We start from the raw sequence: 27,846 nt of genomic DNA, 5'->3' as shown, positions 1-27,846 counted from the left end.
GTTAAAGGGTCGATAATGACGTGTAGGATCGCTGTTTCTAACGGGGGGCGCCATAGAGTGCTAGTCGTCTTCCTCTCTGAAGAGCCAATTTCCATATCTACCTGTGAACTGAGAAACTTGAGGTGGAAAGTTCCGGCCCGGCAGAGTAAGAAGCAGATTTTTGTGATAAAGCGATGATCCAAAGTTTCTTATTCTACGACTATTTTATTATTTTTTTTACCCGACGGTTGCACCAAACTGACGTCCATCATCCTAACAAATCCTACGGCTCTTATATTTATAATTATTATTAGTCTATCCCTGATCAGCTATTAGACTTTAGCTTAAAGGGTTATTCCAAAAAAAAACAATAAGTGATACTCTATACATAGGGTAAGGAATAGCTTTCTGATCGCGGGGGTCCTTCTGCCAAAAACGGTGCTCAATAAAGGGGCTCTGCGGAGGTGGGCATGCTTAGTTTCGAGTCCATTCATTGCTTTCTAAGACAGTGCTATAGAAAATGAATGGAAGCTGAAGAGCCCTGATGGCAGGATCACTGGGGGTATCGATTATGGTATGGATAGGGTATCGCTTCTTTTTTGGAGGGGGATAACCCTTTAAGGAGATCCTCCTTGTATTATCTCATCTTTGGGTCCTCGTAGCCCCCTTTGTTTTCTCCAGTTTTGCTGCTAAAAAAGATTTTTATTGAGTTGCTTGATGTTGTGTCCTGATAAATGAAGTGAAGCAGCAGCTCTTAAAATGAAGCAGCTCTTCCTTCCCCTCTCTCAGCAGAACGTCCAGCAATGTTTAGAAGATCAATGATAAAGCCGATAACTTCGTAACTTAAGACCCCCGTGATAAGTGGCAACTCGAACTGCTCATGGAGAGGTAAAGGACTTGTTCCAACAACCCCCCCATCCACTAATCAGCACAGGTACCTCTGTCCTAAAAATTACAGAAAGTGGTCTGCTTTCGTCTTTTCTCCAGAATCAATGACACTTTTATTTGTAAGCTGCATCCTACCTAGGTGGATGAGGTCAAGCTGTAATACCAGTCATGGCCCACAGACAAAGTGGCGCTATTTCCTTAAAAAAAAAAAAACTTTTTCGAACTTTAAAGACTTTCTAAAATCCTGAACCGAGCGGACAGCGCCGACGCGTTTTGTCTACCAGACGTACAATAAAGTAGAGCCCACGAGTGAAACCTACGTGTATTGGCTGTTTTCATTTCTTCCCACATCGGGCGAATGTAATTTTTGAACCAAAATCCGGATGATGCAGATGAAAAGAATGAAATTGACCTAAAAAAATAAATAAATAAATAAAAGAGACAGATTACTCCCACACAAATCCACAAAAATATCTAAAAAAAAATTAAAAAGAACCCCAAAAACCATAAGCAGTGCAGTAAAAGGATGCGAGCGGCTCGTCAGTAACCTGTCTTCTCCGACGGAATTTATTCATGTTTGTATAGCGGGATAGGATGGCAGCCATCTTGGGCCTGACATCAACCTGCTTGGGACTTTGTGTCATACATCGCAAGTATGATGATGTCAAGCCCATAGAACACAGCTATGCGAAACGCAGCAGCCTCGGACAGCGGGCGGACGACATGGCGGCTAGAGGTCGGCATTTAGCGAGAACCGCTAATCAGGAGTTACCACAATTAGACAAACTGAAGCAATGAAACAACGAGAAGTCAAGAACAGGTCACAGGCAATACAATGCACCAAAAGTTAGACCCATTACCTGAGAAAAAATGTAACACAAAAGAAAAAAAAAATGAAAAGTTAGAAATTTGGTTCTAAAAAAAAAAAAAAAAAAAAAAGTTTATAAAGAAAATTGGAATTTTTGGTCAAATAAAAATAAATAAAAAAAATAATAACAAATACAAATTAAATATTGTTTTTTTCTATATACACATGTGTTCTAATAAAAGACACGATTTTGAAATTTGTGAATTTGGTTTTTCCTAGATTTTTCTAAGCTGTTTCCTCTATATTTATGGACAAATAAGATAACAATAATTTTATTACATGACATCAACCCCTGATTTTTCCCAGACCCCTTAAAGAGCCAAATCCAGCAGGTTGACCCCTTTAGAAGCAGAGGACGACTCGAGAACTGTTGACTCTAGTTTTTATTTTTTTATTTTTTTTTTTAAAGAAACAATTCAGGAAAACGGATACATTGTATTATGTTTGATGCAGCCACCGAGGGGCGGAGCATGGCACAATGAGGTCATCGCTGGGTTATGCTCCGCCCCTCAGACATGATACAATGTATCCATTCAGTTCACAGTGTTCCGAGTCATGTGACTTCTCCTTTGTAAAAAAAAGCCAATGGAGAAACTTTACTACTATGGATCCCTGCACTAAACGGGAAACTGCAACTTTCTGGATCCCATTGCAGCACATTTTGGCAAACTATCAAATTTATTAAAGTTTCCCTCTCGACATTATATATTTGCCCAACTATACCCACAACACTTAATGTAATCCTAAGACAACACTTCTGGGGCAGAAGCTCAGATCAACCAATCAGCTTTGATTTTTCTTGCACAGGACACAAGATTCAATGATACTATGATAACACTGAACTGCCAGAGCACAGGGACGGGAAGTGTTGTCATGGGGGCACATAGAAAGAAGGTATTTAAAAAAAAATTCATGAACACTATCATAGGCATTTTTTTTAATGTAAGAAATATTAGAGTAATTGGACCTTTATGTGGTCTTGAGACTTAGGAAGGCCATCAATATTTGACTGGTGGAGGTCTGACCAATGGAACCCCTGACAATAGCAGACGACAGGGCTGCAGCACTGCGGCGGGCATCATCACCGGACAGGCACGGCAGATCCTCCATATGGCACTGCTACTGTTCAGGTTTTGCACCATAAGCCTGAATTCATACCATTTATCATGTATAAAGAGTTAATTATAATGCATTTTAGAATAGATTAATAGAAGCAATGTAAAATACTTTACCGAAATGGAGACCAAAATGGGACCTCGGATGATCCACCACCATATCGGGGATTCAATGGTGTCCCAACACCTGTAAAAAAAAAGATCAAAAAGATCAGCGCTGATTAAATCCCTGGTATAAAGAGTAGAATTGTCATGGCATGATGAAAATACAAGAAAATGGTGACAAGTGAACACAGTCTTTGCAATCAAATATGTAAAAAAGCAAAGAAAAAAAAAAAAACTGCAGTCAAAACTATAGGAGTGAACACAGCCTTTACAGTTAAATATTGTGAAGAGCACAGAAAACTCTAAACACTGCATACGTGAACACAGCCTTTACAGTGAAATACTATAGAGAACACACAACTAAAAGCTGAACACAGCCTGTGTAGGGAAATATTTGGGAGTACACACAAAAATAAAAACTGGAATACAGTATATCCTTTACACAGAAATATTACGAAGAACACACACAACTAAAAACTACAGCCTAAACTCCATGAGTGAACAAAGCCTTTACAGTTAAATATTGTGAGGAACACACAAAACTAAAAACTGCATATGTGAACACAACATTTACAGTGAAATACTATAAAGAATACACAACTTACAAGTGTATACAAGAACACAGCCTTTACAGTTCAATATTATGAAAAGCACACAAAACCAAAAAGAGTACACAAGAACACAGTCTTTACATCCAAATATTGCGAAGAACACACAAAACTAAAAACTGCATATGTGAACACAGCCTTTATAGTCTAATACTAAAACGAACACACAACTAAAAAAAATGCACACAAGAACACAGCCTTTAGAGCCAAATATTATGAAGAGCATACAAAACTAAAAAATATACACAAGAACACTGGTTTTACAGCCAAATATGGAAAAAAAGCAAAGAAAACCTGCAGCCAAAACTCCATGAGTGAACACAGCCATTAAAGCTAAATATTGTGAAGAACACAGAAAACTAAAAACTTCATACGTGAACACAGCCTTTACAGTGAAATACTATAAAGAACACACAACTAAACACTGCACACAATAACACAACATTTTCAGTGAAACATTGTATTATGAAGAGCACATAATACCAAAAAGTGTATACAAGAACACATCCTTTACAGCCAAATATTGTGAAGAACACACCAAACTAAAAACTTCATATGTGAAAACAGCCTTTATAGTCTAATACTAAAAAGAACACACAACTAAAAAAATGCACACAAGAACACAGCCTTTAGAGCCAAATATTATGAAGAGCATACAAAACTAAAAACTCCACATGTGAACACAGCCTATACAGTTAAATACTATAAAGAACACACAACTAGACACTGCGTACAAGAACACAGCCTTTACAGTCAAATATTGTGAAGAACACACCAAACTAAAAACTCCATATGTGAACACAGCCTATACAGTTAAATACTATAAAGAACACACAACTAGACACTGCGTACAAGAACACAGCCTTTACAGTCAAATATTGTGAAGAACACACCAAACTAAAAACTCCATATGTGAACACAGCCTATACAGTTAAATACTATAAAGAACACACAACTAAACACTGCGTACAAGAACACAGCCTTTACAGCCAAATATTGTGAAGAACACACCAAACTAAAAACTCCATATGTGAACACAGCCTATACAGTTAAATACTATAAAGAACACACAACTAGACACTGCGTACAAGAACACAGCCTTTACAGCCAAATATTGTGAAGAACACACCAAACTAAAAACTTCATATGTGAACACAGCCTATACAGTTAATTACTATAAAGAACACACAAGTAGACATTGCGTACAAGAACACAGCCTTTACAGCCATATACTAAAAAACCTCCAAAAATAAAACCTGCATAATTGAATACGTCCTTTACCAATAAGTATTATAAAGAACGCACATCTATCCTGAGGTCCCAATCTCTCATTTGATGCATTTTACTGGTCACAATTCTCTCTTTTCTCTCTCCGAATCCAGAGTTTGTGTGTAGAGTATACAGAGAGCATAGTGTGTTGGACCTAACTACGAACTTAATCAGGTTGCTGGGGTTCAGTTTGTTGCACCCCCGCCTATCAGCAGCCGCAGCGCCATGCGGCCCTTTATTGTATACACCTCCGTGTAGGCTCAGCACCGTATTTTCGGTAATGGCTAAGCCAATCACCGAGGCTGCAGAGTGAGACCTTCCGCGAAGAATACTCAAAAGATGTTATAGTCCAGATTAACCCATTTAAAGGGAACCAGTCGCCAGAATACAATGAGAGTTCCACGTCTCCCAAAGTCCAATTGTTTTTTTGCTTTTTTTTTTTTACAGAAATTTGGTATTTTACAGAATTTTCCTCTACAGGAAGTCGCAGGCTTCTGAGGTCCGATTGGTCATTTCTAGGCTCGATTTAGGTGGTAGAATCGTCTCGTTTATAGACCTGGTGACCGGTGCCCTCTGAGTCATACCTCATCAGTACATTTCGGCTTTTCTTACCCACTGTCATCATAATATATCCTGGTGAACGTCCAGGCGGTGATGAATACGGTCGGGGCTCCTACGGAAGGAAAGAAATATGTTCAGGTGATCAAAGAGAAATTCACTTGGAGAAAAATACTGTTATATCTATTGATTTAGTGCCAGGGGTAATTTGTCGGAGGTCACAGAAGCGGCACAAATTGAACATATTGATTTGGAAATCCAGACTATTCATGAGACTTAACTCTTCCATTTTCTCCCTTGTGCTCAAACCACAGGGTGACCTTTTAACTCTGCGCTATTTTGTGGCCTCAATCAATATTTAGGACTGTTTAGTTAATTAATTGCCCAGTAATAAGATTCGTGCAGAAAGGAAGAAAAGATCAAGCTGTGGAGCTCGAATAAAATCTGTACCAGGACCTCCCCTACTTCCCAGCGGCTTCCGAAAAAGGGGGAAACCGTCCCAACTCCTAAAGAGTCCACAGAATCTACACAAAACCTCCTGGAAACAAGCGATTCCGATAAGATTCTACATCCAAAAAGTGGCGACCATGAAGTGAAGAGGCGGGGGGTGGCACGGAGATGCTCCGTGGGGGCCATGACTTCAGTAAAGGGGAGCGCCTGAGGTTACAAAATGTGGATCTGCTTATGTCTGATCGTTACCATGGAAAGTTGGAGAGTATGTTTATAATAACGATGTCTAATGTGGCAAAGGGGTGTGACTACTACCGCTGCACCTCCTACAGACACACCCCTGAGTAATTCATAGCAACCAATGAGATCACTGATTCCAAGACCTTGCAAATGAAAAATTACTGCAAAACTACCAGGGTCCTAGAAGAAGGAGAACAGCAGCCGTGGTTAGTCTCATCACTTTGGCTAGTAGGTGGCAAACATTTCCTGGGGAAAGTATGATTAGAATATGTCCACACAAAGTGCTTTTTATGCAGATTGTAAAGGGTTATTCCAACAAAAAAATCAAGTATAAGCGATTACTTGCTCATTTCTAGGGGGTCCAATCGCTGGGACACACAGCGACCCCCAAAACAAGGCTTTGCAGCCCCAACTTGATAGAATGGAGGTGCACAAGTGCGGCCTCTGCTCTATTCACTGTCTATGGGACTGTCAAGTGCAGCGCTCGGCTATTTCAGGCCATAACATAGGCAATGAAAGGAGCAAAGGCTGCACTTGTGCACTTCCCCCGATCTTGGGGTCGATGGGGTTCCCTTGGGTATGACTCCAGTGATCAGCAAGGAAACTGAATATTGTTTGGGAAATATTTAAAATCTGCATGAACAAAAAAAATCCCTGTGTGAACACATCTTAAGAATGAGACGGACCCGACGCAGCTGAAAACAATACCGCGTCATTTCCGACAGTTCCATGGATGCAATCCTAAATCCTTTTCTGTACGTGGTATTGATCTCGTTCAGTGTGGCATCAGAGGTGGCAATGTCAAACGTGTTCTGGCACAGAGGGAATGCCGCTGGATTGCCACACTTGGTACAATGACGCCCATGGGTCTTAATGAAGCGCATGGCTTCTCCTCCTTTCTCTGAAGGATATACATTTTGAATATTTTTCCTGTTGTCTTTGCCATTTGCGATCAGTTTTTAATTTTGTTTCTTTGTCTCAGATTATTTGTAGTGTGCATAACATCCTGCTGTGCCCATGTGGTACCTGATACTGAGCATATCTATGTCCAAGTCAAGTGGGATTGAAGATCGTTCGATATTATGGTATAATGGAGTACTAACAAGAACAGACAACGAATATGAGTACCATGACTGACTTTGGATGCCCAGACATAGTTTATTATTACTATAAAGATAAATTGAACATGTTTTATCATGGAGATATGTAATTGCTGTAACTTTAATGCTTACTTCTATAATCTTATGTTTGGAATGGTACTCTGATATGTGCCTCCAGTTCGGAGATATCTCATGGGTAACACTAGGACGTTTTTTAACCCATTGTTATAAGTATCTTAGTTCTTGCTATGTGTTTTATACCTTTTGCCATGTATTTTAGGCACTCATCTCTATATGCACGCTATTGTAGTTAGTTTTCCCCAGTATATCCCTCCTCCCCTTATGGGTCTTTAATATAGGGTGTAATTTTCACCTCGATCCATCGCGGGGTAGTGGGGGCAATTCAGTGGGGATCTATATATTATTCACATCATTTATGTATGTGCACTATTTTGAACCAGTTGGCTGTCATTATTATGCCAGCCTATAATTGTATGTAATAGCACTGTCACTCACTACAATCACCTGTTACCACGTCTTTTATATCTTGCATGCGGAGCATGCGTGCGTCCCTTGTCCCGTCCTCTGCAGTGAGTCCGTGTCACGTGTTGGGGGTGTGGCGCCGGCCCGCTCACGTGACCGGTGTCTTCTGCGTGGATGCGAGGCTTGGGATGCATGCATTAGTCTCGGCGTGCGGTTCATCTATGCGCACGCGTTATCTCAACCTTATCACGTGATCGGATGTGATTGCTATTTAATGGGACAGGGATCTTGATTAGACCACGCCCCCTGAGGAAGCGGTTACTATTGAACGCGAAACGCGCGTTGGGGTCGCTGACCGGGATCCAGACGGGACCGTCATTCTACTTCACATGGGTAATTAACCCCTTTGTATTTTATCTTTCATATGCACATGGGGCTATGGCTATTGTTACAGCACTTATTTATATGCGCATACTACTAAGCCTGGCTGACTGAATATCAGGATACACTCTCATGTGTATATGTTGATAATACATATATATACTTTTAGACAAGTTGTCTCGGTCTGTGGTTCATGGTCATCTTTGTATCTATGAATTTAGTCACTATTTGTCACTTCTATTGTACATGGTAATTTTATGTATATATGCTTTCAAATAAAGTTTGTAATTTTGCATAATTTGCTGGCTACGCTTTGACTCTTGGTCCTCCTAGTTTTTGACATCTTAAGAATGCAGTTTTCCCAGAAAATAGGCCAAGATTTTAGCCATGGATGAGACCAACCATGGCTGCCCTCCTCCCGTTCTGAGGAAAGGAGATAACTTGATTTTTTGGGGAAAAACCTTTCAAACATAAATTCCGCACTTTATTCTAAGTGAATTTACACATCCTATGAATGTGAATGGGGTTTGCAAAATCCGATTTTTTTTCTTCCATATAGTGAAAGAAAATCTGTAGCAAAATTCTGTATTTTGCTTCTCATTTCTTACATATTCAGCATGGAAATTGAGCTAATCCGGGTGGGATCCGATTCAACTGCACATATAACGGCGTCCACGAGTTATTACACAAACATAACTTGTTTGGAGCTAAGGACTAGAGATGAGCAAACTTGTTCAGAAAACATTCACCATGAGACTTTTTCCTCACTGTGCGAGCGGTGATCTCACTGTGGTCCCCGCAGTTCATTTGCTTGCTGTGAATGCCGCAGCCTCAGTGACCTGCAGTAACCTCGATGACGTCACCGCCGGTTACTGAGGCTTCGCTCGCAGCAGCTCATTCACCAGTGGTTCTCAGCCTGGACGGTTGCATCTTGGCACCGTCCAGGTTGAAAACTGTTTACCCCAGACATGGATTATGGTGTGGGACAGAACGTCAGACAGATGAGGGATATTGGGTTTTTTTTTCACAGGGGACGAGGGCTTCAGTGGACTGGGCGATGACATGAGTATGGTTTAATTTAGATTCATCAAAGGAGTCTGTGTCATTCTTTCAATTAAAAGACTTTATTCTGGTTGTGTCTTTATTTACAATACAACTATAGGATTAGTAATGGATAGGAGCCTTATAGACGCCTCTCCATTACTAAGCCGTGGGCTTGATGTCACCTGACAATACAAAGGTGACATCAACCCCACAAATATGAACCCCACTTGCCACCGCTACAGAGTAAGTGGAAAGAGCCGGGCAAAGCGCCAGAATTGGTGCATCTAATACATGTGCCTTTTCTGGGCGGCTCCAGGCTGCTATTTTTAGGCTAGGGGGGCAATATCCATGGCCCCTTACCAGCCTGAGAATACCAGCCCCCAGCTGTCTGCTTTAGCTTGGGTGGTTGTCAAAAATGGGGGGGACCGCACACCATTTTTTAAAACTATCTATTTAAATAATAGGGACCCCTTCATTCTTGCTAACCAGCCTTGCTAACACTGACAGCTGAGGGTTGCAGCCCGCAGCTGTCAGTTTTGCCTGACTGGTTATCAAAAATACAGGGGAACCCACGCCATTTTTTCTTTACATTATTCATTTATAGCGCAATTGATGGGTCAATCGATGCCACTTTTCTTGGTGCCTGCCCATAATTTTAGCTTTTTTTGGCAGCTTTTTGTCCCCCCATGAAGGTGTTGTCTATGCTTTTGGTTTTGCCTCCCATTGAAGTCAATGGGGTTTGGGTTTGTCTGTCGAACATGATCCGAACCGAACCTTGAAAGGTACGCTCATCTCTACGAAGGACAATGTCAGCAATGCGTTAATTAGAACTATTTCTGAATTCTGGCCAAATAAAAAAGAGCCTATTTTTATTTTGGCTACTGGGTTCTTCCTTCTATGAATAACATTATCACAACAATGTAATAACAAAAAAAAAACAGAGTAAAAAAAACCCAAAATAATCAAAACTAAAATATATTGAATAAATGCATTTTTTTTACATTTTGATTCAGTAATTTCTTGAACATGTGGCTGACCACTAATTAATTTACCAATAATTGCACCATAATACAGCCGTTTCCATTATTCCGAGAATCCTCTGAACTATTAACAGTGTAAATGTTATTACTGTGGGGTTGAGGTCATGACTATCGCTCTACAGACTGACAAATAACAGGACATTATTTCTAGTATCTTGGTTATGGGTGAGCAGGGGTTGCATTTGGGATGGTCTGAAGTTTACAATGTTCCTATGGAGGAGTCCATAAGTGATGTCCATTCATGTTATTGGCTAAATAATGTCCAAAATGTTCAACATTCTAAAACTTTCCTGGACAGTAAAAAGATAAAAATGATGCGGCTTACCCCATCCGATCAAGATGTACCACCAGAAATACTTTCTTTCCGAGAAGAAAGAGATGACCAAGAGGGTATGAAGGTAGAGACCTTCCACCAGGAGCCAAAAAAAGTTGGCCATGATGCAGTATTGGAAGAAGACTATCGCGGCTTTACATCCAGCCTGGAAAACATTGAAATATTGTACAAGATCAAAAATACAAATGATAAGAAAATCAAAATTATACTCTAAAGCTACAAATGTGTGGCCCTATTGAACCTCGGTAGTCCACTTCGAATTTGCCACAAGGTTTGACCATACACCTACAATAACGAGCCATTTGGACACCAGTTAATTTTCCCATTCCCGCACAGACATATGGGCATGTCCAATGGAAAGCGCAGAAGCCACGACCAGACACCTCCCTTCAGAACCAAGAATTGGACAGGCTGAAATCCAGCAATCCCAACCCTCCTAGCTCACAGCATCTGATGATGGAGGAGGTCAAACAGCCCCGTACAGTTGAGTTTCTCCATCATTCTTAAAAGCCGAGAAATGGTCACCCACGGTTATCTGGTAGACACAGAAAAATCTAATTGATTTTTTTTAAACCCAGGAAGGAAACTAATGGAAGACCACCAAGTATCCAACGAGCACCTATACTCCACTCTTCTGAACTCACTTGAGTATGAGATGGGGGAATTGGATTTATGAAGTAAGTTACCGACACAAAAAATATGACTCAATGGAAAAATGTGGTCTTTGTTCTATCTTTGTCCCAAAAGGTATCATCAATTGTAAATGTTAGTACGAGAACATCTATAAGAGCCCCCCAAAAAGTGCACCTGTACCATCTAAATACTCAACTAAATCTGTAGACCCCTGAGGACTCGTGAAGAGAGAGTCAAGTATCAGCTGTCATGCAAGGTTCTTGACTTAATTTCATGTATTGTAAAATAAATGTCACCAATAATAAACATTGATTAATTATCAAGATTACTGTTTTTTTTTTTACTAAATTATCTTTATGACCATTAATCATTTTAGACTTCACTTCTTCTACTTTGTTAAACAATATCTTGTCCAGAAAGGTCATCTATCATATGCCGAATAATCCATCCTGTGTGAGCACATTATATAGCTTTTATTCTGCATTTTCCACTATTTTATGCTCTGGATTCCTATCTATAACTTTCAGTTGTCTCTGAGATAGTGGGCGTAGACGAGCTGACATGATGTCTCCCACTCCCATGTCTCGAACTCGCAGACGTAAGGGATTCCTGATCAACAGTCTCTATGTAGCACATGTTCAGAAGAGGAGTAGTGTACAGAAATCCTGAGCAGTCGAGCTACGGGGTGAGATAATAATATTAATCTTTTATTTTGATATAGCGCTAACATATTCAACAGCGCTTTACAGTTTGCACACATTAAAACACTTATTACAACCAACAACATACAGTAAATTATAAAGCAGTCCTAAGCAGTGTAGCTGTGAACCCAGTTCTGGAGTGAGAAAAAAAACACTTACTAAAGCCATCAGCATAGGTGACTTTATACAGCAGTACTGAACAGTGTAGCTGGGAATCCTCTAAGAAGAGATGAAACACTTACTAGAAATCAGCAGTGCAGATCTAAATGCATGTCACTCTGCTGTAATCTGATCCCTCATTGCAATGGCAATCTGTCTTGTCTTGAGCAAGACAGACTTTTTTTTTTCTGGATGGGGGAAGCAGTGACCTAAAAACAAAGACTCCAGAGAGGGGAGAATGGGTGCTGTAAAGTGGCTGCACTATAATTGAGAATGGCAGCGCCTCAGTGTATCCAACTGGTTAATTCAAAATCAATGGAGAGTTTTGCCTAACAATATTCTCAATATTGAAATCACTAAATTTCTATCTTTCAAATGTCGTTCTACTTAATGTGAATACCCAGCGGAGAATATTTCATTAAATTAAGTAGATGTAAATCTCGCTACATGCTGCAGTCATTAAGCCGTGGGTGGATACAAGCAAAAACATCAGCTTTCGAAGAAACTATTAAAATATAATCAAGCTAATTACTTCACAATAATGTCACTGTGACTGCCCGGAAGAGCAGATCCTTGTACAGCGGTCTCTTGGATTAAGACATTTATAGGATGCTCATTATCATGTTGTATTGTCTACATGCTCCGAATATTCCCTGTTACCATAAGGTTTCTACAATATAACAACTCATGGCCGTTATCTGGCTACATGCTCAAAATATTCCCCCTAAAATAAGGTTTCTACATAGTAACAACTCATGGCTGTTATCAGGCTACATGCTCTGAATATTCCCCTCTACAATAAGGATTCTACATAGTAACAACTTATGGCCGTTATCAGGCTACATGCTCTGAATATTCCCCTCTACAATAAGGTTTCTACATAGTAACAACTCATGGTCATTATCTGGCTACATGCTCCAAATATTCCCCCTACAATAAGGTTTCTACATAGTAACAACTCATGGCGGTTATCTGTCTACATACTCTGAATATAGTTCCCTTACAATAAGGTTTCTACATAGTAACAACTCATGGCCGTTATCTGGCTACATGCTCCAAATATTCCCCCTAAAATAAGGTTTCTACATAGTAACAACTCATGGCTGTTATCAGGCTACATGCTCTGAATATTCCCCTCTACAATAAGGTTTCTACATAGTAACAACTTATGGCCGTTATCAGGCTACATGCTCTGAATATTCCCCTCTACAATAAGGTTTCTACATAGTAACAACTCATGGTCATTGTCTGGCTACATGCTCCAAATATTCCCCCTACAATAAGGTTTCTACATAGTAACAACTCATGGCGGTTATCTGTCTACATACTCTGAATATAGTTCCCTTACAACAAGGTTTCTACATTGTAACAACTCGTACCGGTAATCTGTCTACATGCTCCGAATATTCCCCTTACAATAAGGTTTCTACAATGCAACAACTCATGGGCGTTATCTGGCTACATGCTCCAAATATTCCCCACTACAATAAGGTTTCTACATAGTAACAACTCAAGGCCATTATCTGGCTACATGCTCCGAATATTTCCCTCTACAATAAGGTTTCTACATAGTAACAACTCATGGGCGTTATCTGGCTACATGCTCCGAATATTTCCCTCTACAATAAGGTTTCTACATAGTAACAACTCAAGGCCATTATCTGGCTACATGCTCCGAATATTTCCCTCTACAATAAGGTTTCTACATAGTAACAACTCATGGGCGTTATCTGGCTACATGCTCCGAATATTTCCCTCTACAATAAGGTTTCTACATAGTAACAACTCATGGACATTATCTGGCTACATGCTCCAAATATTCCTCACTACAATAAGGTTTCTACATAGTAACAACTCATGGCCGTTATCAGGCTACATGCTCCTAATATTCCCCTCTACAATAAGGTTTCTACATAGTAACAACTCATGGCCGTTATCTGGCTACATGCTCCGAATATTCCCCACTACAATAAGGTTTCTACATAGTAACAACTCAAGGCCATTATCTGGCTACATGCTCCGAATATTTCCCTCTACAATAAGGTTTCTACATAGTAACAACTCATGGGCGTTATCTGGCTACATGCTCCGAATATTTCCCTCTACAATAAGGTTTCTACATAGTAACAACTCATGGACATTATCTGGCTACATGCTCCAAATATTCCTCACTACAATAAGGTTTCTACATAGTAACAACTCATGGCCGTTATCAGGCTACATGCTCCTAATATTCCCCTCTACAATAAGGTTTCTACATAGTAACAACTCATGGCCGTTATCTGGCTACATGCTCCGAATATTCCCCACTACAATAATGTTTCTACATAGTAACAACTCATGGCCGTTATCTGGCTACATGCTCCGAATATTCCCCTCTACAATAAGGTTTCTACATAGTAACAACTCATGGACGTTATCTGTCTATATGCTCCTAATATTCCCCTTACAATAAGGTTTCTACAATGTAACAACTCATGGGCGTTATCTGGCTACATGCTCTGAATATTCCCCTCTACAATAAGGTTTCTACATAGTAACAACTCATGGACGTTATCTGGCTGCATGCTCTGAATGTTCCCGCTACAATAAGGTTTCTACATAGTAACAAGTCATGGCTGTTATCTGGCTACATGCTCTGAATATTCCCCTCTACAATAAGGTTTCTACATAGTATCAACTCATGGACGTTATCTGGCTACATGCTTTGAATTTTCCCACTATAATAAGGTTTCTACATAGTAACAATTCATGGCTGTTATCTGGCTACATGCTCTGAATATTCCCCGCTCTAGTAAGGTTTCTACATAGTAACAACTCATTGCCGTTATTGGTGTACATGCTCCGAATATTCCCCTCTACAATAAGGTTTCTACATAGTAACAACTCATGGCCGTTATCTGGCTACATGCTCTGAATATTCCCTATTACAATAAGGTTTCTACATAGTAACAACTCATGGCTGTTATCTGGGTACATGCTCCGAATATTCCCCTCTACAATAAGGTTTCTACATAGTAACAACTCATGGCCGTTATCAGGCTATATGCTCCGAATATTCCCCTCTACAATAAGGTTTCTACATAATAACAACTCATGGACGTTATTTGGCTACATGCTCCTAATATTCCCCCTACAATTAGGTTTCTACATAGTAACAACTCATGGCCATTATCTGGCTACATGCTCCGAATATTCCCCTCTACAATAAGGTTTCTACATAGTAACAACTCATGGACGTCATCTGGCTGCATGCTCTGAATGTTCCCACTACAATAAGGTTTCTACATAGTAACAACTCATGGCCGTTATCAGGATACATGCTCCGAATATTCCCCTCTACAATAAGGTTTCTACAGTACATTTTAACAACTCATGCTAAATGGTCAACCCACCCTGTACAGTCCATACTTTCCAACAGGACATATGGACCACAGTTTTTAATAAACTTCAGCTCTACGGACAAAACATGGAAAGTAACTCATTTTTTATTTTAGAAAAAAATCCTGCAAAATGACAATATAATATAATATGATAGGAAATCCCCTTGTATGCTCATAAATGGCCACATCCTGACAAATGAAGGCTTATCACCCAGGTCAATAATGGAATCTCCCAAGATAAATTATTATACAGGAGTCATAAACGTTAATTTCTGACAATTGCCTGTTGTTAATATTTCTGATAATGCCGAGAGCTGTGACTCCATATAAACCATATGTAGGTATTTTGGAGATAAGACTAAAGGAGAATTGATGAACTGTTGACAGTGAGAATGCAGGAAAGCAAACCACGTACCAGGGATGTATTAATAGTGTGCAGATAACTAAATGGACGAGGTGAACAGATAGTCTTTAAACGTTATCTTCATATTAGACATTCAGACCCAAAACTATTCACTTTCTCAATTCACAAGTTTCACAAAACCGATAACATGAAAGTTGGTTTACATGTTTTACATAACGCAAGACTAACATGTTTTGATCTTTCTCAATTTTGCACACTTGACTTTCATGACCACCCTCATAGCAGTGATCATAAAATGTGGAAGTTTCAAAAAGTGAAAAGGAACTATATTTGAACCCCATATAAGTATAAGCAGTAGTGAAGTGATCATGAGCTGTGAAAAAAATGCCAAACTGAAAAGCGCGTGGACTGGCCATGGGGTCTCACTTAACCCCACAAACATAAAATTGCTTGTGTTAAACTCTGTTTTAGTAACTTTGGGATTTGATGGCAAAACTTTTGTACTTCAAGATGTGGCTAAACTCCAAGGTGACCAGTTTGGAAACATGCTAGCTTTAACCATTTATCAATATATGACTGTGAGCATTTACACAGGCTCAATCTTGTCTCAGAAAGTGGGCAAAGGTGCCAAAGTACAAAAATAACTTTTTTATGCCCACATTCCTAGCATTGTTCATGAATTGTGTCTGGGTATTAGGTCACGTTCACACTGTGTTTTTTTTGCTGTGCACCTGAATCCTCTTTAACAGGATTCAGAATAACCAAGATTAGTAACTATAAAGTCAGTTTGTTTGTTTTTTTAGAAAGTGTTCGTCTGTCAGACAGGCACAAACATGTGGTCTGCTATGTTTTGTGCCCTTCTAAACAGATGGACCATACATTGTCAGAAAAAAAGCACAAACAACATACATTTGAAGTCAATTTCTGTCACTGCAGTCTATAGCCCCAATGAGGGTTTATAAATACATCCCAAATATAGGATGGATCACATGGATCCCCCAAACACACAGCAGAAACATAGTGTGATTATGGCCTTAACACAAGTTATCCAACTCTTCCCTCTACTCCGCGGCATAAATTCACTCAACTACATCTAAAAACAAGTTTTCTCCAGCTAAAGATTCTGTCAAAATCCATTTATCTCTATCGCCTCAAATACCTAAAACCCCACATTCTCCCATACAAATACCATTCTCTACCTTTCACTTCGGGGTCAGGGTCTTATCTCCGGGAGACCATCACTAATAGTTCATCGACTCTTATTTTTTTGACTCATACAGTAAATTGAATATATTCCTGGAATGTTTCTCGAGTCGTCCCACGCTCTTTGGGCATAGAAATACTTGTACTAATAAGATTTATTCCAAATGTCCATTTTTAAACTTTTCTTAAATCAAATAAATCACTTTTCCTGCTATTTATCTGGGTTTCTTTATACGAAAGAAATCTGATCCCATTGATCATGCAGAAGCTGTATCGCAGGCAACAGATGAGTAAAAAAGGAAGTGTAGGTAAAATAAGAAAAAGGAAAAGAAAGTTTTAGTCTTCTATCAAGTCGTTAAATATTCTATCGAATATAGTCCCATAAGTGTCTACATAGAGAACACAGGGACCTACAGTTAATTTACAATGGGCCATTTTCCATAGGAGGTCAAGGATAGAACATGATCCTTGGCGCATGAGTTGGCCCAAAACAAAAGTCCTCTTGACCACACCAGAAGACATTGTTACAGATGGTATGTGGGGTCCTTTCACAGATTTTGGGTTTGAATACAGTAATGTCAAGCAAAGCTCAGCTTCCTTTTGTAAAATCCCATTTATTTAAAAACAAACATGCTCAATACTCTAGTATCTACTCATCCTTCATAGGCCAGAAGGTTAGTGGATAACGTACATATATTGTTACGCCCAATAGTGTTGCACATGGGCTTGTGGACCCACTGTGCCACAAGACCGGCCAGCCCAGGAAGGGGCTTAGCTAAGCGACTCCCAGGTGTTCACTGGAGCTCCTGATGGTGGAGACAGATTGGGCTGCAGGTAGCCGCCAGGTAACACTTCTGGGCAGAACCCAGTACTACAGCTGCTAACCCCTGGGATCACATGTGCTGGCATGGACTAGGGCTATGTTCAGACACTGGTCTAGGATACTGGGCCATTGACTAGCCGCACACGGACCGGGGGACAATGTTCAAGCTTGGGTGTCCATATTCAGGACCTAATCCTGTTCAACCCTTATTCACTGGAACGTACGTGCCATGGAACGAGGAGAGCCTGTAGGGGCATGACTAGGCAAACACCTGACTCTTCGCTAGAGCCCATGATGGTGGCGTTAGACTTGGCTTCAGATGGACGCCAGGTACGACTCCAGGGTAGGCCTTGGACACATGGCGCTGACCCCCAAAGGGGTAAGAAGCTGGTAAGGCCAGGAATGGATGGTACAGCAGTCACAGGCAGGTGCTGGCATACACTGCTGGTAAACAGGAGGGTACGGCAGGGTCTGGCAGACATGGCTGGAATACTGACAGGCACGGTTGATGTTGGCAGACATTGCTGGCATACAAACAGGCATGGCAGATGCTGGAAGACACAGATGGTATACAGGCAGCTACAGCAGTGCTGGGGGACACAGCTGGTGTGTTGACAGATATGGAAAGTGCTGAGGGACACGGATAGTATACAGGGATACAAGCACAGGGGAATGACAACTAGCAAGAGTGCAGACTATATGAAAGAAAACGCTGCTCAGACACCTCCCAACAGGTGGAGATGCCTTAAATAATAAGTGTTACAACGCTATTGGCTGATGACACTTTAGCTACATTCACATTGATATCACTTTGACAAATGGTAAGGTTTTAATACTAGAGGTTGGGATCATCCAGATTTAGGTACACCTTGACGCTGGTGGGACAGCTTTTATGCTTTATTTGTTTTTAGCAAAAACGGTGTCCACTAAGTCCCCTATGTTATTTATATGCACAATTGCTTTTACTTACTTAAAGCAGGAGATATGTTCATTTTGTTTCTATCTTAGGTTTAGAGAATAAATGGAGAACAAATGGCCATTCTTGACAATTGGACCAAAAGTTGTCCAGAAGCCCCCATTCTGTTGCGCGTGGGGAGAGGGTGTTGGATTGGTACTCACTGATTATACCCCTGTTGTGAATTACTGATAACTTAATCTTACCGGAAAAACCCTTTACGAATCCGAAATGAGAAGAACCCTCGGTATTCCACAGAGGAGTTTGTCACTTTCCTAGGTTATACAGCTATAGATGGTAAAAGGTCCATTTAAAATTAGATAATGACGATTTTGCTATTACTAAGGGGATAGAAAAACTGTCCCATCACTTTCATGTGCCCTAATATTGCCTGAAGACATCATAAAGACTTCCTTCTCTCCGGTGGGCTTACAAGGAACATTTTATTAAATAGGATATCCCATTTAATGATTTGTATGATGCTCTGGATTTAATGCCCGCATTCTCCACCGCTTGTGATTTGAATGTAAAGGAAATTTATTTAGTGTTAATTAAAACTGATAGAAATAGATGAGAGGAAAAATGCTGATGGAGGTTTGTTTTTTTTCCCAGTAAAAGTCGCAATATTTAACTCAAAATGTTGGCACATGGCTACGAGGCTCCAACCAAAATAATAATGCATATTACAAAAAGTCGTTTTCGTATATAACACTTCCAGAATTTCAAAGATCATTTCATACCCAAAAGATCAACAATACTGTTCTTCTGATAAGCATTTGTCCTTCGGTTACAGACTAGAGGTCTCTGTGCTAAATCATTGTTTTTCAATATTATAATTATTAATTAGGTATTAATTAAGCTAATATTGGCAACTTATTGATTATAATAAGTGTATATTATTTTCCTTATGATTCCCAAGAAAGTGAGTTATAGGTAAAGCCCAATACCGTGTTGCATAGTACCACCTTGGGGTCACGGGGGGTCCCCTGTGATAACTTTTTTAATCCGCAGAGCGATAAGTTTTACTATAAAGAAGAGAAAAGTTCCATACAGAATGTGAACCATAGGGTTAATTAATTCCATAACCCAAATATTAATTCCCTTTTTTCCTGTTTTATTTTGCCGAATAACATCTTAAAAATCCCCGAAGAAAGAGACGAGCGTAGGAGCGAGAAACACAATGTATCAAACAAGCACACCATGAAATATAGATCAAACGCCCCCAGCCGTTCATTTCAACTCCACTTTACGTTCCTTCGTTTACGGCTCATCATCACTTCTTTCCTTTTGGGTGGAAGTGGAAAAAAAAAGAAAATCTATCACATTTAATTCAAAAAAAAAAAAAAATGTAGAAGAACTCAAAAGGCGTCCTACTACAGAGAGCTGCAAAAATGTTCACGTCCCAAATAACAGATCCACCTGGAGATTCCTCCTAGTCTAGGCCATCTGTCATAGGCATCTGCTGCGCTAGAATATTACTTCTGCTACAACGTATAATGATTCGTATTCTCAGTCCTCCTATAAAGATTTACACTCGCAGATGTAGCGTTTTTTTTAACCATTTCATTATGTTCATCTTTATGCCTAAGGTTTACTTGTAATACCCCTCCTGACCACTTGGAGTGCAGTTACAAAAAAATACATTAATTGCGTACAGGAAATATTTTCTTGTTGTATAAAAATCACAAAAAAGTGTACTGCAGATATTTACATCACACAAAAATACAGAAGAAAGGGAGCGTAGACATACACAGAGCGTCCGTTACTTACCGACCCAGGATTGCAGTGATCGGACTCCCCTCTTTCAAAAAGGACAATATCCTTGATAAATACTGCAATGGCCCTCATGATAAACGACATGAAGAGATGCATGTGGATGTAGTTCCTTGTGCAGTGGAGCTTTCTGCAACGGGAAGGGAAATGGTAACACATTACTATCCGCTGAGAAGATATTACATGGCACCAACCTAGTCTGAAGTCCTGTACACAGGTTGGGTTTATTGACATGGCCAAATGCAAGCCGAATATCTTCCCACACAAAGATAGATACTACTATATGGTTGTAACGCTCTGGAGTATAGATGTAACTCAGGATCAGTAATGTAATGTATGTACACAGTGACTGCACCAGCAGAATAGTGAGTGCAGCTCTGGAGTATAATACAGGATGTAACTCAGGATCAGTAATGTAATGTATGTACACAGTGACTGCACCAGCAGAATAGTGAGTGCAGCTCTGGGGTATAATACAGGATGTAACTCAGGATCAGTAATGTAATGTATGTACACAGTGACTGCACCAGCAGAATAGTGAGTGCAGTGCTGGAGTATAATACAGGATGTAACTCAGGATCAGTAATGTATGTACACAGTGACTGCACCAGCAGAATAGTGAGCGCAGCTCTGGAGTATAATACAGGAGGTAACTCAGGATCAGTAATGTAATGTATGTACACAGTGACTGCACCAGCAGAATAGTGAGTGCAGTGCTGGAGTATAATACAGGATGTAACTCAGGATCAGTAATGTATGTACACAGTGACTGCACCAGCAGAATAGTGAGTGCAGCTCTGGAGTATAATACAGGATGTAACTCAGGATCAGTAATGTAATGTATGTACACAGTGACTGCACCAGCAGAATAGTGAGTGCAGCTCTGGAGTATAATACAGGATGTAACTCAGGATCAGTAATGTATGTACACAGTGACTGCACCAGCAGAATAGTGAGCGCAGCTCTGGAGTATAATACAGGAGGTAACTCAGGATCAGTAATGTAATGTATGTACACAGTGACTGCACCAGCAGAATAGTGAGTGCAGTGCTGGAGTATAATACAGGATGTAACTCAGGATCAGTAATGTATGTACACAGTGACTGCACCAGCAGAATAGTGAGTGCAGCTCTGGAGTATAATACAGGAGGTAACTCAGGATCAGTAATGTATGTACACAGTGACTGCACCAGCAGAATAGTGAGTGCAGCTCTGGAGTATAATGCAGGATGTAACTCAGGATCAGTAATGTAATGTATGTACACAGTGACTGCACCAGCAGAATAGTGAGTGCAGCTCTGGAGTATAATACAGGATGTAACTCAGGATCAGTAATGTAATGTATGTACACAGTGACTGCACCAGCAGAATAGTGAGTGCAGCTCTGGAGTATAATACAGGATGTAACTCAGGATCAGTAATGTAATGTATGTACACAGTGACTGCACCAGCAGAATAGTGAGTGCAGCTCTGGGGTATAATACAGGATGTAACTCAGGATCAGTAATGTAATGTATGTACACAGTGACTGCACCAGCAGAATAGTGAGTGCAGCTCTGGAGTATAATACAGGATGTAACTCAGGATCAGTAATGTAATGTATGTACACAGTGACTGCACCAGCAGAATAGTGAGTGCAGCTCTGGGGTATAATACAGGATGTAACTCAGGATCAGTAATGTAATGTATGTACACAGTGACTGCACCAGCAGAATAGTGAGTGCAGCTCTGGGGTATAATACAGGATGTAACTCAGGATCAGTAATGTAATGTATCTACACAGTGACTGCACCAGCAGAATAGTGAGTGCAGCTCTGGGGTATAATACAGGGTGTAACTCAGGATCAGTAATGTAACATAGTAACATACATAGTTAGTAAGGCCGAAAAAAGACATTTGTCCATCCAGTTCAGCCTATATTCCATCATAATAAATCCCCAGATCTACGTCCTTCTACAGAACCTAATTGTATGATACAATATTGTTCTGCTCCAGGAAGACATCCAGGCCTCTCTTGAACCCCTCGACTGAGTTCGCCATCACCACCTCCTCAGGCAAGCAATTCCAGATTCTCACTGCCCTAACAGTAAAGAATCCTCTTCTATGTTGGTGGAAAAACCTTCTCTCCTCCAGACGCAAAGAATGCCCCCTTGTGCCCGTCACCTTCCTTGGTATAAACAGATCCTCAGCGAGATATTTGTATTGTCCCCTTATATACTTATACATGGTTATTAGATCGACCCTCAGTCGTCTTTTTTCTAGACTAAATAATCCTAATTTCGCTAATCTATCTGGGTATTGTAGTTCTCCCATCCCCTTTATTAATTTTGTTGCCCTCCTTTGTACTCTCTCTAGTTCCATTATATCCTTCCTGAGCACCGGTGCCCAAAACTGGACACAGTACTCCATGTGCGGTCTAACTAGGGATTTGTACAGAGGCAGTATAATGCTCTCATCATGTGTATCCAGACCTCTTTTAATGCACCCCATGATCCTGTTTGCCTTGGCAGCTGCTGCCTGGCACTGGCTGCTCCAGGTAAGTTTATCATTAACTAGGATCCCCAAGTCCTTCTCCCTGTCAGATTTACCCAGTGGTTTCCCGTTCAGTGTGTAATGGTGATATTGATTCCTTCTTCCCATGTGTATAACCTTACATTTATCATTGTTAAACCTCATCTGCCACCTTTCAGCCCAAGTTTCCAACTTATCCAGATCCATCTGTAGCAGAATACTATCTTCTCTTGTATTAACTGCTTTACATAGTTTTGTATCATCTGCAAATATCGATATTTTACTGTGTAAACCTTCTACCAGATCATTAATGAATATGTTGAAGAGAACAGGTCCCAATACTGACCCCTGCGGTACCCCACTGGTCACAGCGACCCAGTTAGAGACTATACCATTTATAACCACCCTCTGCTTTCTATCACTAAGCCAGTTACTAACCCATTTACACACATTTTCCCCCAGACCAAGCATTCTCATTTTGTGTACCAACCTCTTGTGCGGCACGGTATCAAACGCTTTGGAAAAATCGAGATATACCACGTCCAATGACTCACCTTGGTCCAGTCTATAGCTTACCTCTTCATAAAAACTGATTAGATTGGTTTGACAGGAGCGATTTCTCATAAACCCATGCTGATATGGAGTTAAACAGTAATGTAATGTATGTACACAGTGACTGCACCAGCAGAATAGTGAGTGCAGCTCTGGGGTATAATACAGGATGTAACTCAGGATCAGTAATGTAATGTATGTACACAGTGACTGCACCAGCAGAATAGTGAGTGCAGCTCTGGAGTATAATGCAGGAGGTAACTCAGGATCAGTAATGTAATGTATGTACACAGTGATTGCACCAGCAGAATAGTGAGTGCAGCTCTGGGGTATGATACAGGATGTAACTCAGGATCAGTAATGTATGTACACAGTGACTGCACCAGCAGAATAGTGAGTGCAGCTCTGGAGTATAATGCAGGATGTAACTCAGGATCAGTAATGTAATGTATGTACACAGTGAGTGCACCAGCAGAATAGTGAGTGCAGCTCTGGAGTATAATACAGGATGTAACTCAGGATCAGTAATGTAATGTATGTACACAGTGACTGCACCAGCAGAGTAGAGAGTGCAGCTCTGGAGTATAATACAGGAGGTAACTCAGGATCAGTAATGTATGTACACAGTGACTGCACCAGCAGAATAGTGAGTGCAGCTCTGGAGTATAATACAGGATGTAACTCAGGATCAGTAATGTAATGTATGTACACAGTGACTGCACCAGCAGAATAGTGAGTGCAGCTCTGGAGTATAATACAGGATGTAACTCAGGATCAGTAATGTAATGTATGTACACAGTGACTGCACCAGCAGAATAGTGAGTGCAGCTCTGGGGTATAATACAGGATGTAACTCCCGATTAGTAATGTAATGTATGTACACAGTGACTGCACCAGCAGAATAGTGAGTGCAGCTCTGGGGTATAATACAGGATGTAACTCAGGATCAGTAATGTAATGTATGTACACAGTGATTGCACCAGCAGAATAGTGAGTGCAGCTCTGGGGTATAATACAGGAGTCAGGGCATAACACCGGATGGGTAATGTATTTAATACATCTTTTATGTTAATTACAGACATATATATTATATACACATTGTAAGCCCATGTGAGCCCAGGCTTTCTATAGCATTGTTCCTAGCAGTCGGGTTAAGGATATTTTTAAAACGTATAATTTCACCAAGAGTTAAACATTTTCATTGAGGTCGGACATATAGGTGACGTTTTACGCATTTGATCACTTTGCTTGGAGGCTTGTTTCGTCTCCGCACTATGTTCCTCCTCGAGGTGCGCTCCTCCTGTCATCCGTCTCCTTTATTGCTGTCCTGCAGATATCGCAGCTTTACTTTAAGTGTCACGTTGTTGTGAAGAAGTGTCACGGTGTCATCGCCTCTAATATGTCAGTCTGGCGCCAGGCGAGTGTGCGGGCAAAGTGGGGCGCAATTATAACAGACAAATGGGCTTTCTGCAAACCACCGGCCGCGTATAGGAGGCTCATTCTGCCGCGCTATAGAAATCCATTAGAGGAGAAGAAAATCACCTACAATTGCATCTGCAGATGAAGAGAGGCTTCAAGATGGTCAAAGGCTGATTCTTATCTGTCACCCATCATTACACCTAACTCCCTGATGGCCTCCCTGTACATCAGAAGTCCCCCAGCACAGTCCTGGGGTCACCCTCCGAAATATTCAATTAATATTTCCCTTCTTTGTGGACACACATCTCAATCATTGAATTCAGGTTCCTTATCCAGCCCCGATGTATAATCACCGCCCCCCCTGTTATGAAAGATAATTCAGTACCACAATGGACATAGAGGTCAGCGCACATACAGTGACCTGGCAATAACCCAAAAAACAAGAACGAGCTCTGAGACGTGGGAACTCTGTTGACCGCAATCCCTAATCCTCTCCAACCACACTAAAGGCAGCCGTGGATTGCGCCTAACGCTCCCTATGCAACTCGGCATGGCCTGAGAAACTAGCTAGCCTGAAGATAGAAAATAAGCCTACCTTGCCTCAGAGAAATATCCCCAAAGGAAAAGGCAGCCCCCCACATATAATGACTGTGAGTTAAGATGAAAAGACAAACGTAGAGATGAAATAGATTTAGCAAAGCGAGGCCCAACTTTCTGAACAGAGCGAGGATAGGAAAGGTAACTTTGCGGTCAACACAAAACCCTACAAAAACCACGCAAAGGGGGCAAAAAGACCCTCCGTACCGAACTAACGGCACGGAGGTACACCCTCTGCGTCCCAGAGCTTCCAGCAAGCAGGAAAAAACAAAAAGAAAAGCTAGACAGAAAAAAAAAACGGAAAAAAAAAGAGCAAAGAATAACTTAGCTATGCAGAGCAGCAGGCCACAGGAACGATCCAGGAGGAGACAGGTCCAATACTAGAACATTGACTGGAGGCCAGGATGAAAGCACTAGGTGGAGTTAAATAGAGCAGCACCTAACGACTTCACCATATCACCTGAGGAAGGAAACTCAGAAGCCGCAGTACCACTTTCCTCCACCAACGGAAGCTCACAGAGAGAATCAGCCGAAGTACCACTTGTGACCACAAGAGGGAGCTCTGCCACAGAATTCACAACAGTACCCCCCCCTTAAGGAGGGGTCACCGAACCCTCACCAGAGCTCCCAGGACGACCAGGATGAGCCATATGAAAGGCACGAACAAGATCGGGAGCATGGACATCAGAGGCAAAGACCCAGGAATTATCTTCCTGAGCATAACCCTTCCACTTAACCAGATACTGGAGTTTCCGTCTAGAAACACGAGAATCCAAAATCTTCTCCACAATATACTCCAACTCCCCCTCCACCAAAACCGGGGCAGGAGGATCAACAGATGGAACCACGGGTGCCACGTATCTCCACAACAATGACCTATGGAATACGTTATGTATGGAAAAAGAATCTGGAAGGGTCAGACGAAAAGACACAGGATTAAGAACCTCAGAAATCCTATACGGACCAATGAAACGAGGTTTAAACTTAGGAGAGGAAACCTTCATAGGAATATGACGAGAAGATAACCAAACCAAGTCCCCAACCCGAAGTCGGGGACCCACACAGCGTCTGCGATTAGCGAAACGTTGAGCCTTCTCCTGGGACAAGGTCAAATTGTCCACTACATGAGTCCAAATCTGCTGCAACCTGTCCACCACAGTATCCACACCAGGACAGTCCGAAGACTCAACCTGCCCTGAAGAGAAACGAGGATGGAACCCAGAGTTGCAGAAAAACGGTGAAACCAAGGTAGCCGAGCTGGCCCGATTATTAAGGGCGAACTCAGCCAAAGGCAAAAAGGACACCCAGTCATCCTGATCAGCAGAAACAAAGCATCTCAGATATGTTTCCAAGGTCTGATTGGTTCGTTCGGTCTGGCCATTAGTCTGAGGATGGAAAGCCGAGGAAAAAGACAAGTCAATGCCCATCCTACCACAAAAGGCTCGCCAAAACCTCGAAACAAACTGCGAACCTCTGTCAGAAACGATGTTCTCTGGAATGCCATGTAAATGAACCACATGCTGGAAAAACAATGGCACCAAATCAGAGGAGGAAGGCAATTTAGACAAGGGTACCAAATGGACCATCTTAGAGAAGCGATCACAGACCACCCAAATGACTGACATCTTTTGAGAGACGGGAAGATCTGAAATAAAATCCATAGAGATATGTGTCCAGGGTCTCTTCGGGACAGGCAAGGGCAAAAGCAACCCACTGGCACGAGAACAGCAGGGCTTAGCCCGAGCACAAATCCCACAGGACTGCACAAAAGTACGCACATCCCGCGACAGAGATGGCCACCAAAAGGATCTAGCCACCAAATCTCTGGTACCAAAGATTCCAGGATGACCAGCCAACACCGAACAATGAACCTCAGAGATAACTCTATTCGTCCACCTATCAGGGACAAACAGTTTCTCCGCTGGGAAACGATCAGGTTTATCAGCCTGAAATTTTTGCAGCACCCGCCGCAAATCAGGGGAGATGGCAGACACAATTACTCCCTCTTTGAGGATACCCGCCGGCTCAGATACAACCGGAGAGTCGGGCACAAAACTCCTAGACAGAGCATCCGCCTTCACATTTTTAGAGCCCGGAAGATATGAAATCACAAAGTCAAAACGGGCAAAAAACAACAACCAACGAGCTTGTCTAGGATTCAACCGCTTGGCGGACTCGAGATAAGTCAAGTTCTTATGATCAGTCAAGACCACCACACGATGCTTAGCTCCTTCAAGCCAATGACGCCACTCCTCGAATGCCCACTTCATGGCCAGCAACTCTCGATTGTCCACATCATAATTTCGCTCAG

The 27,846-nt window shown here is 41.2% G+C and overlaps 1 protein-coding gene across 4 annotated transcripts in view; it reads right to left on the bottom strand.

The window, feature by feature from the left end:
• VIPR1 (vasoactive intestinal peptide receptor 1) overlaps positions 1-27,846 on the bottom strand; it is a 319,284-nt gene that overhangs the window by 24,231 nt on the left and 267,207 nt on the right. For all 4 annotated transcript variants that reach the window (XM_069729252.1, XM_069729254.1, XM_069729253.1 and 1 more), the window contains exons 6-10: positions 20,454-20,586; positions 10,454-10,607; positions 5,445-5,505; positions 2,968-3,037; positions 1,188-1,279 (exon numbers count right to left, since the gene is read on the bottom strand). In XM_069729252.1, the coding sequence (XP_069585353.1) occupies positions 1,188-1,279; positions 2,968-3,037; positions 5,445-5,505; positions 10,454-10,607; positions 20,454-20,586 (510 nt within the window). The remainder of the gene's footprint in view (positions 1-1,187; positions 1,280-2,967; positions 3,038-5,444; positions 5,506-10,453; positions 10,608-20,453; positions 20,587-27,846) is intronic.

Source organism: Ranitomeya imitator, chromosome 6 (genome assembly GCF_032444005.1).
Source record: "Ranitomeya imitator isolate aRanImi1 chromosome 6, aRanImi1.pri, whole genome shotgun sequence".
NCBI lineage: Eukaryota > Metazoa > Chordata > Amphibia > Anura > Dendrobatidae > Ranitomeya > Ranitomeya imitator.
Note: the sequence above shows the minus strand (reverse complement) of the source record. Positions and strands in the feature narration are given on the sequence as shown.